The sequence below is a fragment of the Solanum dulcamara genome, chromosome 11 (genome assembly GCF_947179165.1).
Source record: "Solanum dulcamara chromosome 11, daSolDulc1.2, whole genome shotgun sequence".
Taxonomy (NCBI): Eukaryota; Viridiplantae; Streptophyta; class Magnoliopsida; order Solanales; family Solanaceae; genus Solanum; species Solanum dulcamara.
Window position 1 is genome coordinate 45994285 of NC_077247.1, and position 16731 is coordinate 46011015.

At 29.4% G+C, this 16731-nt stretch overlaps 1 protein-coding gene across 2 annotated transcripts; it reads right to left on the bottom strand.

Moving 5' to 3' along the window:
* Positions 1–2369: 2369 nt before the first annotated feature.
* Positions 2370–4360, bottom strand: LOC129873262 (probable WRKY transcription factor 65). 2 transcript variants are annotated; one of them, XM_055948320.1, is made up of 3 exons: positions 4049–4360; positions 3418–3564; positions 2370–3283 (listed from the first exon to the last, which is right to left on the bottom strand). In XM_055948320.1, exons 1-3 carry the CDS (start codon positions 4186–4188, stop codon positions 2656–2658), a joined length of 915 nt encoding a protein of 304 aa, XP_055804295.1. In that variant the 5' UTR covers positions 4189–4360; the 3' UTR covers positions 2370–2655. The 2 variants fall into 2 exon arrangements, with proteins under 2 accessions (XP_055804295.1, XP_055804294.1); XM_055948319.1 differs by having other exon boundaries at positions 3418–3567; positions 4049–4359.
* Positions 4361–16731: the final 12371 nt, after the last annotated feature.

Here is a 16731-nt window from a genome sequence, read left to right on the forward strand (position 1 = left end):
TTAATCTCATCAATGACGTTAATCCATGACTTGCACGTGCAACATGTGGGGACACGTATCACTCTAAAAGTTCATTAAAAGCTCTAAAAACAACTTGATAACATATTTTAAAAGCAAATATTAAAACCGTCCCTAATCTCTAACCAATACCAGTAAATTACAATTTAAAAATCACAATTATTTACGAATAATATAAGGGCAATTTGGGTCCCTCATTTAAGCCTCTTCACCTACTCCCCCAATATTTTATTTGTTTCTAATCATGATTAATTATTTCTTAATGTCTCCTAGCAAGCTAAGATAATGCAATTTGATTCGAAATCATGTGTAACTACGGAAATCGATGATCATAATCATATGTAACCAATCAAAATTATTCTTCAGCAACAAAATAAAATTATTGTGGGACTACTCTTATACAACGTGTACAGCTATATCGTTAAAAGGTCAAAACTTTGGTTAATTTTGACTTTTAGGGCAGTCAGCTAGTGAAGTTTGTAATGAGTCACATCAAATTTGAGTGATTTATGAAACTCATTTTTTCATTACTTATAATATGTAATTAATTGCATACAATAAATTCACTATGATTAAATTTTAATCTTCCTTATACTATTTAATTCGTACATAACAAAAGCTAGTGCACTAAACTTTTTTCTTTAATCCACCATCAAATTTGAAAGCTTACATACTCCTTTCGTACTAAATTATCTATTGTTTTTTACTTTTCGAAATTTAAACTATATGAATTTAATTAATATTTTAAAATATTTTTTTATCATATTAACCTGAGAATTACTGAAATTTATAGTACTTTAAAATGTCTAATTGACTATCTAAATATATAAGAAAAAGATACTTATGTATAAAATAAACACATGGGATTTTGGGAATGGAGTTGTGCCACTTTGCTTGCATTAATAGAACTCAAAGAAGAAACAATTAATAAAGGATTACTGAATCTTATGGTTTTTGTCTTCTTGTTCTTTTTTCACTAGTTCTACTCAATTTTCTTTGCCAGCTTTCTCGTTTCCTTAATTTGTAAGAAGGGATTGGATTATCCAATTAAACCAATAAATTAACTAGGATATATTATAAATATACTTGTTCACTATTATTATATCATATGTCTAACCCTATTTTCTATAGCAAATTAAAACCAGAATTCTTTAACAAGTTAATGACTCTACCGGCTTGTTATAAGGCTAAAGCAAAGGTTTGACACATGGTGGTTTAATAAATAGGATCTGACTAGAACATTATTTTATTGACAATACACTTTAGTAGCAGTTATAATAAATGCATCATCCAAAAGCAACAGACTGTAATATGTTATCATCCACTTAATTAAAATTTGGAACTTGAATGGTATATATGCAGGAATTTAAAATTCACTGACAACTCAATAGTTCTATATCTGTTAATATTTAAAAATCTAGCACTATATGGCTGTGTGGCTTAATTTATTTTAAACAGCTTATAACCTGCTTTAAATAAGTTAAGTCAAATAGACGTAATTATTTTTTGGGCTTATTTTAAGTAAAAAGGGATTTTAAGTTGGCCAGTCAAACACTTAAAAAAACTGAGAACAGTTTATAACGAACTTATAAGTCAATCCAAACGGGCTCTATTTTTTAGTATATGACATATTACCAAATATAATTCTTGATACATATAAACTGAGTAAAAACCTAGATTTTGTTAGAGGTGAAGGTAGTTATTATTAGCAAGACTTACTCTTTCAATTTATGTGCCTCACTTTTTGCTTCTCAAGAATCAATTTAACTATTTTTGAAACTTAATTGAACTAAAACAATTTAGTAGTTTAAAACTAAAATTTAGATATTCAAAAAGTACTACAAAAAGGACTATAAGTTACCATTCTTCTCTTTTATAAGCTTGCTAGCTTACCGATTGAACCATCTATCATTTACTTGCTTGGTCATTTATAAGATGAAAAATACAAGTTGAAACATTGGAAGTAGTATAATTTAATGAAATTAGTGGGAGTATATCACATGATACATGTTTGATGAGTTCAACTCTCACTATCCTAATTCGTCTTTTCATTTTCTTGATCTCTCATCTACAAAGGGGCTGAACTAGGATTTAAAAATTATGAATTTTGAATTTTTCATGAAATTTTATAACTCAACGCAATGCATATTTAATTGTTCTTTTGATATAATTATTGGTTCTAAAGTAAAAGTCACTGAGCCGTCCGAATTTATAACTAATATGATAGCTCCATTTAACAGAAATATATAAAAGAAAACAAGAGGAAAAAAGGTAGAGGCAATTATATAGCAAAATTCCCAAGACAAACAATGGCATATCTCTTCCATCTTTACTTGAAGTAAAAAGAGGAATCGGAAGAAATTTAACCGTTGGAAATGAAGCGGCCAATGATACTAATTACAATGAGAATGAGACAGATTCCTCTCAATTGGACAAGTTTTTTATTTTACTATACTACTAAACCTACACTGAAATCTAAGAAAAGTTACAAATATTAAAAGCCAAAACCAACTTGCTTTTGGTATCTTATGGCGCACGACGCGCAATTTCCTAATGAATTGATTAAAAAAAAAGTTTAAAATATTTGTTTTGTCAAGTAAAGACAAATGTAAAAAGGTAACACATGTCGAAATCATATTAGCCCGTGGTCCCACACCACGTTGTCAAGCTATTTCGCCGGCGTTCTTCGTCTCTCTCCATCATTCCACGGCCAAACACCGTTGAACATTCCGGCAACTCTCCGAGATCGGCGAAAAGCAACACGTCTTCCTCTCGCATTGTCAACGTTGATGACATGTCAATGTCAGTAACTTCAATTTCGGTCAAAATTGGACTTTCTAGCATAGTTGTCGAAGTACACTCAATTAAATCGGAAAACCATCCGAATTCATTGGCACTAATTAGGGATGATGGTTCACCAAGATTGGCAAATTTTTCGACCGAATTGGGCTCCGATGGGCGAGCGAAATCACTCGTGGTGTTTTCTTCAGAAACCGCAATACTAGAAGTCGTCGTTGTCATTGCTATTATTGTTGTTGCTGCTGCTGCTAATGACGCTATTGTTTTCATCTTTGTCTTGGTGTTATTGTTGACACATGATGTAGTGGTAGTTGTACGATGGTTGTGTTGATTATTTCTAGAAGCCGGCCAAGAATGGTTATGTTCACAAGAATACGTCACAACCAACATGTTAGGGTCCGCACGGCTCCTTTCAACTTGTTTCCTAGCTGGACATCCTTTTGAACTACTACATCTGTAATATCCCCTACAATTATCATAAAAATTAAATCAATTTCACATATCCAATAATTAAAATTCTAAAAACTATCAATTTTCCATACAATTCAGTCCTAAAAGTTTATCAAATTACGAAATATTCCCAAAAAATATTAAACTAACCTGGGATAGGGGGAGCCTTTGATGGGCTTTTGTCCATATTTTCTCCATGCCCAAGAATCAGATGGTGGCATACTTATTTCACCTTTCATTTTTGATCCTTCAACTTCTTTAATTGGCACTGACACCACTCGTTTTTCTATGGATCTTCTGCTGCAAATTTAATTAGAGAAATTATATTATAATTAAGCAGCATATTATTTATCATGCAAGCACATGATCATAAAGTATCAAATCCCTGAAATCACTTAAATATTTTCTTCCAAAAAATAAATTAAGTGAAACAATAAAAAAGTAAAAGACTCCATCAAGACAGTATTAAAAGATCACTATTTTTCCACTGAATTTCCGAATGAAAAATGTTTAGTGGCTATTCTCGCAGATATTTTGATTGAATCAATGAAAAAATAAAAAATAGTAATGTTTTTATACGAAAAAATTAGGAAGTTTCTCACTATTTCTGTTTTCCACCATAAATTTTTTGAGTGAGCTCATTGAATGAAAAACAAGTGGAAAAATCATATTCTATAGTACAAATTTCCCACAGGAAAATTGAAAATCTTTGTTTCTAGCAGTGAGATCTCGCACTCATAGAAATCAAGAAAGAAGGTATATATATGTATATGAGATTTACCTTCTTTTAGGGGACGAAGTTGAAGTCATCATCTTGTTATCATTGAGCATGCCGGAACACGGCGAGTCGGAGCTGTTTTCTGGTGAATTCTCAGAATCTTCTTGCTCCGAAACAAAAAAGTTATTGAATCTTCCATCCATATTTGGCTATGTGATGAACTACTTTTTCTTTGTCTCTTTTGATCCTAAAATTTGTACTAATGATATATAGAAGATAAGAAAGTACTTGAAGGAAACGTATTAAGAGAGAGATTTTGATAAGAAGTAGAAGAAAATAATGGAGGCAAACAGTATAAAAAGGGTGTGAAAGGTGACAGATAGGGAGAGGCATTGTATTTGTTTATGAAGGACGTGCAAGCAAATGTGAAACTAATCCAAATGACAATTTTAATAATACAATTTTGAAAACGACCTTAAAGCTTATTTTAATTCTTATTCTAATCCTTTTATTATTTATGGGCGCCACCGTTTTGGACTATATGGCTAACTACGCACCCAGACCTCTAAATTTCCATAATCTAGACCTCATCATACCATGCTTTAATTTAATTTTAATTTTTCACCAAATTAAAATGACCTGTACTCTTGTTGATTAAGCATGGACACAAGAAATTAAATAAAAGGAATTAAGATATACAATCAAATCTTTTCATAACGATATTATTTGTTTGGATATTTTTTTATAATTATAGCAATATACTATTATATAGAATATAATATAAAAAATCAATTCCAAAGAAAAGTAAGTTAATATAGTGAAATTTTGTTGCAGAGTATAATTGTTATAAAGAGATATATCTATATATTTTGATAGTGTAATAAAAAGTTTACACTATTAGTATAATTTAACATATCATAACAACTCAATGGAGTATCATTTATTAGAGGTCACCAAGCAATGAAAAAAATTAGAGTTACATAATTCCAATTCAGTGATGTGAATTTTTTTTATAGTCAGTGCCAGTGGCGGATTCAGAATTTTTAATAAAAGGGTTTAAAATCTAAAAAGGTAGACACACGAACTAGTCAAAGGGGATTCGACATTTACTATTTATACATAAAAAAATATTTTAACCATGTATATATAGTATAATTTTTCGTCGAAGGGGTTCGGATGAACCCCTTGGATATATGCTGGGTCCGCCCCTGGTCAGTGCATATGACTTAAACTCGAATAAAAAATTGAAAAAGGCATAAATTCCTCCATGAATTTGTACTGAAAAGTCAGTTAAACACTTAAATTATTATGGAGACCTATTACACACCTAAACTATTTAAAAGTGAAACTATTACACACCTGAACGCATAACATCGCTCTCATAGTATGTGGTGTATTACACTCGCTGCCACGTAGCGCTACGTCAGTGCCATGTCATCTCCATGTCACTTATATTCTTTTCTTTTCTTTTCTTTATTAATTAACTTTTCTTTTATTAACTATATTTTATACTAATTAACTCCTAATTAATTATTAACTACACATCCAATTTTTTATATTTTTTTCTTTTCTTTTCTTTATTAATTAACTTTTCTTTTATTAACTATATTTTATACTAATTAGCTCATAATTAATTATTAACCACCCATCTGATTTTTTATATTTCTATTCTTTTCTTTTCTTTATTAATTAACTTTTCTTTTATTAACTATATTTTATACTAATTAAATCCTAATTAATTATTAACTACCCATCAATTATTAACCACCTATTCGATTTTTTATATTTTTTTTATTAATTAATTTTTTTATTAACTATATTTTATACTAATTAGCTCTTAATTAATTATTAACTACTCATCCGATTTTTTATATTTTTTCTTTTCTTTTCTTTATTAATTAACTTTTCTTTTATTAACTATATTTTATACTAATTAATTCTTAATTAATTATTAACCACCCATCCGACCTCCCCCCCCAAACCCCAATCGTCTTCTCCACCAAAATGGAGAGAAGAATTCTTCTTCTTCTTAATGGATTTTGAAAGAAAAAAAATCAATATTCAAAATGGGGAGTAAATAGAGATGGGTGTGAAGAAGAAGAGGGTAGGTGGGGTGTGAAGAAGAAAGGATGTGGGGGTGGGGTGATTTTTTTTTTTTTTGTTACTTTAATGGGTTTTGAAAGAAAAAAAATCAACATTCAAAATGGGAGTAAATGGAGGTAGTGTGAAGAAGAAGAGAGTAGGTGGGTGTGAAGAAGAAAGGGTGTGGGGGTGGGGTAATTTTGTTTTTTTATTTTTTTTTAATTTACAGAAAATCTGACACGCTTTTTTTTTTGTCACGTCAGTTGTAGGGGGGTAATAGTTTCACTTTTAGGTAGTTTAGGTGTGTAATAGATCGTCATAATAGTTTAAGTGTGCAACTGACTCTTCGATACAACTTTGAAGAATTTTATACCTTTTTCCTAAAAAATTCTAGTTGTTTTAGCATGGACACCAACAAGAAAGGGGGGGGGGGGGGGGGAGGAAAAAAGAAGAGTAACCAATTTTGAAGTGTAGAATAAATGCACTAATATATCACTTTGCAAATCAAGATTTAGCCTAATGAGAGTAAAAGGAAGTCCTTATGTTAATTGATTTGCCAAACAGAGTTTGAATTGTAGTCGATCTCTAGGACTAATTAAGATGTTGTTCTAGGCTATTTTTGTTAGCATGTTTAGTTGATGCCCTACCCACCCCTTCTCTATTTAATCTACTATCTAGCTAGTAGTACAAATTTTTGGCATGCAGGCTATTTAAGAGATATGGTTTTAAAAAAATATGATTTTAGTGTCATTTTGAGAATTTTTCACTTTTTAAACACAAAAAGAAGTCCAACAGTACACCATTTGGGTTGGTGGAAATTCAGATAATCTTGAAGAAAATCTCTTTTGAAAATGAAATTAGGGATTTCAATAAATTAAATGGATAATTTTTCTATACTTTTAGGAGTTCCCAAACCTAAATTAAAGTGTCACCTCAAGTCTAGTATACTATATACTTATTATACTATGTCATATTATAGTTACTGATTAGATTAATTCAAGAGAAATTTTGTTGCATTGAAGAAAGAAGAGAGATGATAACACCAAAAGCATTTCTTAACTAAACTAATTATTTTGAATAACTCCTAAATTAAGATATTATATTCTTTTGTTAAATCAATGTGTCCATATCCATGTCGACGTCATACTTTTTTTTGGATGGCATAAACTATTAGCAATTAGCTAAAATATTCATAAACGCTATCCTTGATTTTTTAAATATTTTTTTAGTGATGAAATTTAAGTCATCACAATTACGTCATTAATAGGAAATATATACAATAAAATCACATAATAGAGTAATAATTTGAAAGAAGGAATAACAAAAAAGATGGACTCTTATATATGTACACACAAATAGCTTTAATCGGTAAAGATTCCATCTATAAATTAAAAAATTAAAAAATTAAAAAACAAGGAATCTCTGTAAGTAAGAAATTTATTGATACTCAAAATTGTAATAACAAATTAAAAGTGAGAGCAGGACACACCTTACCCTTTACATGCATATAAAGAAAATAAAATCTAGATAAAACTAATTGGACTAACATCAAACATAAAAATAAAAAACTATGATGAAATTTGAGTAATGATCCTAACACTTCTTTTACATTTTCTTTGAATAAATCAAAATATGAAATTATATTCTTCAATCTTGAAATGTGTTATATAATCTCTTTTCTATTTATTTTGAATCTGTAGATCATGCCCATGGACAGTGGACTCAGTAATCTGCAATCACATTGATTATGTGGATGAAATAAAGGTTCAAAAGTTAGGAATGATAGACTATTTATAATATTATTTTTAGACTATTTATAATATTATTTTATCTTTTTTTTTAAGTTTATAATTCCATGTTCAATACTCCCTCTATTTCAAAATAACTGAATTGTTGGGTATTTTTTAGTGTTTAAAATAATTGAATTGTACACTATTCAAAATAGATATTGGAATTTTTTTCCAATTTTATCCTTCATTAATTAAATTTCCAAGGTTCATTTCCAAGAATGAATTAAATAAGTATTGAGATTTAACGTGGAGTTTGCAAAAGACAAAAATAAAAAAACATAACTAATTTATGTTTTTATTTTTTTCCTTAAAATGCATGTCATATTCCAATAATTTAATTATTTTAACATTAAAACGGAAATAAGAATGTAAAGGTACTAATTACTGCTCAACCACACCCGTAGACGATAGAGATTTACGAGAACATAAGAGCGGAAATAATATAGAATATACAATATATGCTTCAATTTTAAGTTTTGCATTTCTTTGGATTAACCCTAAAAAAAAAAACATCATTGGTGTGAGTTCGCTTATAGGGTGGATCCCAAGCAAAGGTCAATCGGAAACAAGCACTCGACTTTATAAAGATAAGATAAAGCTGATATATCATACACTCGCCATATTTATGGAGTTATACTGAATTTGTTGTTAACAAAAAAATATTTTTTTCTTAAGATATTAAACTGCAGCCACAAAAAAAAATTAAAAAACTGTAATATTTAGAATCACATGGCTATTTTGAGTAGAGAGAATCAAAATTTAATGCGTGATCATGGAACTGAAATCAAGAATCTTTCTGGGTTTCTTATTGTCTACTTATTTGCACATGACCAATTCACGATCACTTAGGTCCCTAATTTAAAGTTTCTTGATTTAAACAAAAACAAAAAATTGGGAGTTACAAATTATGGTGGAAGAGTACCATATATAAATCAGTTATAAAGATGTTTATCGATTACTTTTTGATTATGTATTTTAAAAATAATTACTATCATACAATTTTGAATTCGACAAGTGAAAACTCTACGATAATAATCTTGTAGAAACTTTACGATGGTGATTATTTTGAACAATAGAGATTGAAAAAGGGTTATTTATGAATTTTACCCCATAATGATCAAATAACACTAGTTATGTTATCAACCAAGTAAAATGGTTGTCCACTTTACAATGGTGGATAGTCCATTTACTTTTTAAGTGGGTAAATTGCCACTAATAATTTCCTCCACTTGTAAATATGGCTATAAATATAGCCTTACACTTCAATGTAAAAACACACAAAACACATAAAAGAAGTGAATTACTACTACTCTCTCTATATTAATATTTTCTATATATATATTCTCTTGCTCTTCTTCCTTTATCTAATTATCAAGTTAGTTAGTTTATAACACGTTATCAGCACGAAACTCTAATTTTTCAGAAAATTAACTTCTATATCAGGTATATCTACTAAAGAAATTTAATTTTTAAGTTGTCTTTGTTACTTTCAAATTAATTTTCATCATGTCAAACTTGTCAAAATTGGAATTTGTGGCATTTGATATTTCTGGTAAAAATTATTTGTCATGGGTACTTGATGCTGAAATTCACCTTACCGCTAAGGGTCTTGGTGATGCTATAATTGAAGGAAATACAGCATCAAGTCAGGATAAAGCAAAGGCTGTGATTTTCCTTCGTCATCATCTAGATGAAAGTCTAAAAATGGAATACTTGACAGTGAAAGATCCACTTGAATTGTGGAAGGACTTAAAAGGGAGGTATGACCACCTCAGGGCAACGATATTGCCAAGGGCTTGTTATGAGTGGATGCACTTACGATTTCAAGATTTTAAACCATAATTGAGTATAATTCTGTTGTATTTAGAATAACTTCTCAATTAAAATTATGTGGGAAAACTATAAATAATGAGGACATGTTAGAAAAGACACTAACTACTTTTCATGCCTCTAATGTAATATTACAGCAGCAATACCGTGAAAAGGGTTTTAAAAAAATACTCTGAATTGATATCATGCCTTCTGGTGGCTGAGCAACATAATGCCCTTTTAATGAAAAATCATGAAGTCCGTCCCACGGGAACTGCTCCGTTACCGGAAGTAAATATGGTAAAAGCACATGGCCAGTCTTAAAGAAGACAAAATAAAAATTATGGCCACAATAATGTGCGTGAACGTGGCAATGACAGAAGACGATTTAATAATCAAATAACACTAGTTAATCGATCTAGTCCATTTTCAGCCAATTGAATCCCTTAATATTGAACAAGTATACACTATATGTACAGTCAAGTCAATGTCTTTAATTTATAAAAATTAAGTCTGAGGCCCTCATTAACAAGGGATGAAATATTGCCATGAGATGATAAGTAGGTTTAATTAAACAAATATGACAAATTGAAGTATTATATATAGCATATAGAGTGAATCAAATGAAGGTGCTTTTAATACTAATATTTGCACACAAAATGTTACGCAACAATGCCCAATTGGATGACTTTTTCTAATGCCTCTCTTCTGACTTTCTTCATCCCCAGCATGTTGCATCCGTTCTTGGCAGTTGATTGAACGATTAAATGTATAAAATAATATACTAGTAATAAATAAAGCTACTTCTCACTACTACCATTTTTATTTTATTATTATTATTATTATTATTATTATTATTATTATTATTATTATTATTATTATTATTATTATTATTATTATTCAAATTCAAATGATGTGAAACTTCCTCTTGCTTTCCTTCTCCTTCTTTACACTCTTAATCTTTTTCTTTATTTCCAAGTTTTGACTTGTTAAAGCACCCTACATTATATTAATCGACCTTTAATAACATAGTTAATTTGTTGTAGCGGCCATGTGTAGACCAAACTTTTCCTTTCATTAATTTGTTCAAAAGCCTGTTTGTCTAACTTTTGGGTGCCCAAAGGGAGATTGTAATAAAAATCGTTATTTCTTGGTGTCCAATTAGAGGGAGACAATGTCAATGATCAAAGGTAATTAAGAATATGGTGTCACAGTATAGAGAGGAAATTTCTGCATAATGGAAATGCATATATATAGTAGGTTGTTGAGAGTAATTTGAAGTGAAGTACAAAATGTCAGTGACGGAAAAGTACCCACACACAAACTAACTTAGGATGAGTTTCGTAGATTAATTCAACTGAACTCATTATTTTTAACTGTATGTATGTATATATATATATATATGTATACACACTTCAACCTAATAATATTGCCGAAGATAATTCAGCTCGAATGTTAAACTATCACCATGACATTTATATATCCGACTAAAACAAAGAGATCAAGAGATTATTTATATAGTATGAGACTTCAGGTATGAATTTATTTAATTACAAATTCTCGTAGTTGGTTAAAAACTTGTTAATAACCAATCATTATGTCGTCATGTTAAGATCAATAAATCATTAGATTGTCAAAAGCAATGTCAGAGATGATTGAACCATGTACTGAGGAAATTAAAATAGGACAACATCTTTTTAGGAGTGTATATTAAAATAACGTGATCCCTTAATTCAAAAAATTTAACTTGAGTGCTAATAAAGCCTAGTAATGCAGATTGCAAGCCATATTAAAAAAATATTATGCTACAATTTGAATTTTTTTCTTCTTATAATCTTGATTTAATATGCATATAAATAAGCAGGGACAGATCTGTTGGTTATTGATTTGAAAAAGGGAGAAAAAAAAAAGTTAAAAATGTTGGCTATCCCACATCGATGAGATAGCAGATGAAAATAACTTTTGTTAGCTATTTAAGGAGCTTAACTCCATTGTTTGCATCTACATCAAAATACATCAAATACCAAAATGTATAAAGTACATGGTATAGTATTTTTTGACCATTGAGAGATTTAGGAATGGTATTTCTTGGAGGTCTCTTGGTTATATTATTTTAGGTATTGAGGTGTGTGAGAGAAATATTGTGTTCTATATGGTTGTAATAATTTTTCATATATTATTTTAGGTATTGAGGTGTGTGAGAGAAATATTGTGTTTTATATGGTTGTAACAATTTTTCATATAGTGAATATTTTTTTGGGTGGTCCGTGATTTTTTTTGCATTGGGTTTTCACGCTATTTGGATGCGCTTAAAATAATTTTTTTAAATTTTTTTTTTTATTATAAATCGATGAAAATCCATAAACTTGGGCTCCTTAAGTCAGTGACAAATTAAGTAACTTGGCAATAGTGCAAATTTACATAGCAGAAAAAGTAGAAAAAATTACATAAATACATAATTTAAGATATTATAATCTCGAAAATTCTCTATTATTAAAAAAGAATTATAAAAATCCCCTCTTGAATACATTCACATCCCTTCTCGGATACATTTCTCCCATTAAGTAATGTATCATTTACAATATATCAAACAATCAAAAAATGTATTCGAGAACAATAAAAAATACAAGATTTTTGTAATTGGGGATACTCTCAGGATATCATGTATTTATTTGAAAAAGTATTGGAGGTTGGAGCCATTTGTACATAATTATGGCCGACATTAGCAGCTGGATACTTTTCACACATCATAGAGCTACAACGGCCCAACCCAACTCATGTGGGCTTTAGTATTTCGCGGGTCGATTTGGCCCACAACTTCAATGGGTGCAAATCAATCTTCATTATTTACCTTTTTTGTTTTAATCGCTTATGCTTCTATTAATTATTTTATCGCTGATGAAGATATACATGTCTCCATTTATGTGTCGTAGTTGTGACTTCAAGAGTCAAACTTCTTAGTTTTGATAATGAATTAATTCACTCATAGAATCTTTAAGTTTTTTAAAATAAAATTTACATATTTGAAAGGCATATAAAAATATTATGATAAAAAAAAATCCGTTTAACTCTCGAATTTAAACAATGCCATATAAAAATCAGAAGGGGAGTGTTTATGTTTTTATCTTAGTGAAAAGGCTAGTTGATTCCCAGACAAAACTCGATTGAAGAAAGATATTTTTATCTACTTATGTGTGAGATCATTAGAGATTTGTAGTTGGACCATATTTTACTTTGGATCCTTTATTCCATAAATGGTCTATCAATTTAGCCCAATACAAATTCTCTTCTTTCATTAACAAGTAGACATCCGTTGCAGAAAAAAGAAATTGAAGATAAATAGCATTATTCGTACGCATAACATTTGTACGATGATTTTGTAGGAATAAAATTTCTTCGAATGTACGTGTGGCTGTATCACATTCCACATATTCTATCAAATATTCCCTCCTTCATCGATCCAATGGAAGCTTAGCATTCAGACTTTTAACCAATCGCGCCTATAAATATTCAGTCAAGCAAGATGTATATTCGTTGTATAGAAAATTAAATTGAAATGCAGTGTGCAAATGAATTAGAGGGCTAATCTCATTTGGCAGACAGCAAATAATGCAAATATAAGTTTATAATATGCAGAATTAGTGGAGTCTGCCAAAGGAGATTTTCTCTCTAATTTTACAGTGCAACGATATCACTTTCAAAAGACAAATCCAATTTCTCTGATTACTTACAACTCTGCAAATAGAGGTGAGATAAAGCAAATGTCAGGCTGTCTAGACCCATAGTACTGGTAAGAATATACATTTATTCACGGAGAAATACAGTATAGTATGATATATGGCCATTTCGTATAGGATTTTGAGGTCCAATCTTAACTCTAATTAATGCTTCTTTCTTGATTTATTTTTATGAAATTTGGTATGTCGAATGTTTTTTTAATTTTTTTTTGAGAGATATTGGAGATTAAAGAAGGGGAGCCTTGGGGCAGGGGCGTGCCATTTCTCGGACTTTGCATGAACACGAAATATTTTGTGCACTGAACTGTCCGAAGAAGAGATTATAAATAAAACTTTTTTTTCTCTTTTTTTTAGCTAGTGTTTGGTCACAAGTTCCCAAATATTCTTGGCAAATTATTTTTGATGAAGTTTTACCACGTGTTTGGCTACAAATTTTTCCAACAATATTTGACTACTTCAAAAAATATTATTTTATACCCGTAAGTTCCAAAAATTATTTAAAATATCCATAAGTTTATGTTATCATTTTATAATGAACATGTTCCGTTGAAAAATGACCATATAACATAATTAATAACATTCAACAACAACAAAATAACAATATGGCAAGAGCAATACATTAATCAAATTAAAAACAATATGGGCATTCTTTATAGATATAGTAGAAAGGAATAGTTCGATTATTTATTAATAGATAGATATATTATTTAATGGTGTTGGTTGGCTACATTAATGGAGTAAGTTGGTAGATAAATATTAGTTGAAATTAATAAATAATGGGAACTTGAGATATTTGTCAAATATCTTTGTCAAATAATGACAATTTATATAGTCAAACAATAGTTTCCAAAAAAAAATTAAATTTTTTTCCAAAAACTATTTGGGATCAAACGGCACCTTATTATAGCTATAAATCACATACCAATTAAAAAAAATCTTTTTAATTTAAATATTTTGACGAGTATTCTAATCAGTCAATTTGGGTGATATGCCTTTAAATGGAATAAATTTGGATGGATCAATAACTCTTCTAAACTTGATCATAATTTCATTGTCTAATTTTACAATCCTACGGTCATATTTCGCTCTTCTATCAGAAAATCAGATTTTAATTAAAAATATAAAGTAGGGTCTTAGAAAATATAAATGAGACCTATTATGGTAGGTGTGTTTTAATTTTGCTCTTGTTGGACAAAGATAGAGTTATAGGTATGATATTCTAACGCTCTGCGTCTATATGTGCATTGTTCCAAAATTGTATTGCTTGATCAATAAATTCTTAAATAACGGCATGGTTTATAGAGTGAGATTTCTGTTTTATATACTTATTTTTCTTGTTATATTTAATGGTGTCAAATAAATAAATTGAACTGAATTTAAATGGATTAAAATGAACGGAGTTAAGAACTGAGTAGATTATTGAACCATCCAAAAATTACTTGGGTTGAAGTTGAATAGATCATAATGGGCAGTTAAATGGGCGGGCCAAAGTTACTTGGATTGAAATTGGATCATAAAACCAACGTGCGCAATTTTTACTAAGTTTTAATTGATTTATTTATTCTTTTATAATTTTAGTACCTAATAAAACTAAAACAAAAATCTTTGTTATGGTTGTATATACACATATAAAATAGAAAAAAAATATTTTAAAATTATTTTGGCAAAAATTCTCATGAGTTAATTTTTATAGAGTTTCACCATTTTTGCTCTCTTGATGTTGAACCCACAATTTCAAGATTGGGGGTTTAATTTGAGCTACCATTTGAGCAATTTCCTCATAAGTCAATTTGAGTTATATATCCATGCAATTTTATATGAATTGAGGTAACAAATATATAAACGAATTAGTTATTTTCCGTTAATAAAATTGGAGCAAAAGGCTATATTCATTTAAAAATAATTTAGATTTTCATGAGCTAATTAATTTGACACGTCTAGTTATACATAACTATTTTGATTATTAATGTTAATAAAATTATATACTTCCAACCAAGGGCAAATTTATATGCTAATTTTGGGCATGTGAATTAAATTCGCCTCTACTTGGGCGGTTACCCCGAGTGAATTATTAGTCTCTTCCCGTTTCACTTATGAATAGTCCTAAAGGATACGCTTGACTATCATATGAACAAATGCATTGATATCTCACATCGGAAACTATAAAATAAAAATAAAAATAATTCTTTACGAAGTATGATTACTTCTTAGAATGGCAGAACCGATTTTAATACTTGTGTGGTCGTGTCATGTTGTTATTAAATAAACACCCATCTCTTTCTTCTACTTTCTCTATCCCAACTGTGGTTGGTTGTAGCATTTAATATTCTAATTACTACACTCAAAATAATTTAGCGGTAATATCTTTAATTACCGCTAATTAATTTTTTTAGAGGCAATTATTACTGATAATTAGTACTTTTTTAAAATACTGTTAAGGGCCTATAATTAATTATTATCGATAAAAATTTTGACACTCTTCATTAATGCGCATATTTATTGTCACTAAAAATTTATTTGTATTGTAGTTAAATCTCGACAAAAGAAGAAAGTACTAATAGGAGAGGGAGTCAAGTAGAGCTAACTTGGTCACCCTTTCGACGAAAAATTATATATATAATAGAAGTTGATAATGTTTTTAACTTTTTTAAACATTTGCTTTGTTTAATTTTGAATTTTTCGAGTGATTACTCACGCGGTTGTGTCTGTGTGGGGACATGGAATAAGATAATTCATAACTTTTCTATTCCCGCATGGAAAGCATGTATCGTCTAAAGTGCATAAATTTTAGTGTAAAACCGTTTCTTACAAGTTATATTTGAAAAAACTTTCATAAGCTCGGATAATAAATTATATCCTTGAACGTATTATCAGATTCCTATATATATTTTTTTGCCTTGCTTGATGTTAAATAAAGCATCTCACGTCAATGCATCATACTCCCGCCTTTTGAAAACACTGCTACAAAATACGACTAAAATTATAGGGAAAAAATAGAACATTGCATAGTATATATGACATTATATTTGTCAAGAGGATGGCAAGACGAAAAATAGTAAAGTGATCCTCTAGGAAAGTAAAAGAAATATATAACTGTGTGTGAAATCATTAATTAACAATCTTTTCCATAAATTAATTAATTTCATGAATTGCTCACTCGGCCCTTCCCCTCTTCATTATTATTTGTTCATACCTTCGAGAGTTGAAAAAATGTTTAGCAAAAAAATAATAAGAAGAAGAAAGCACTTCAAGGGCCACGTATCAGTTCCTTTTAATTAGTTTATGAACACGAGGACGCAGTGACATTAGAAAAGAAGATTAAGTCAAA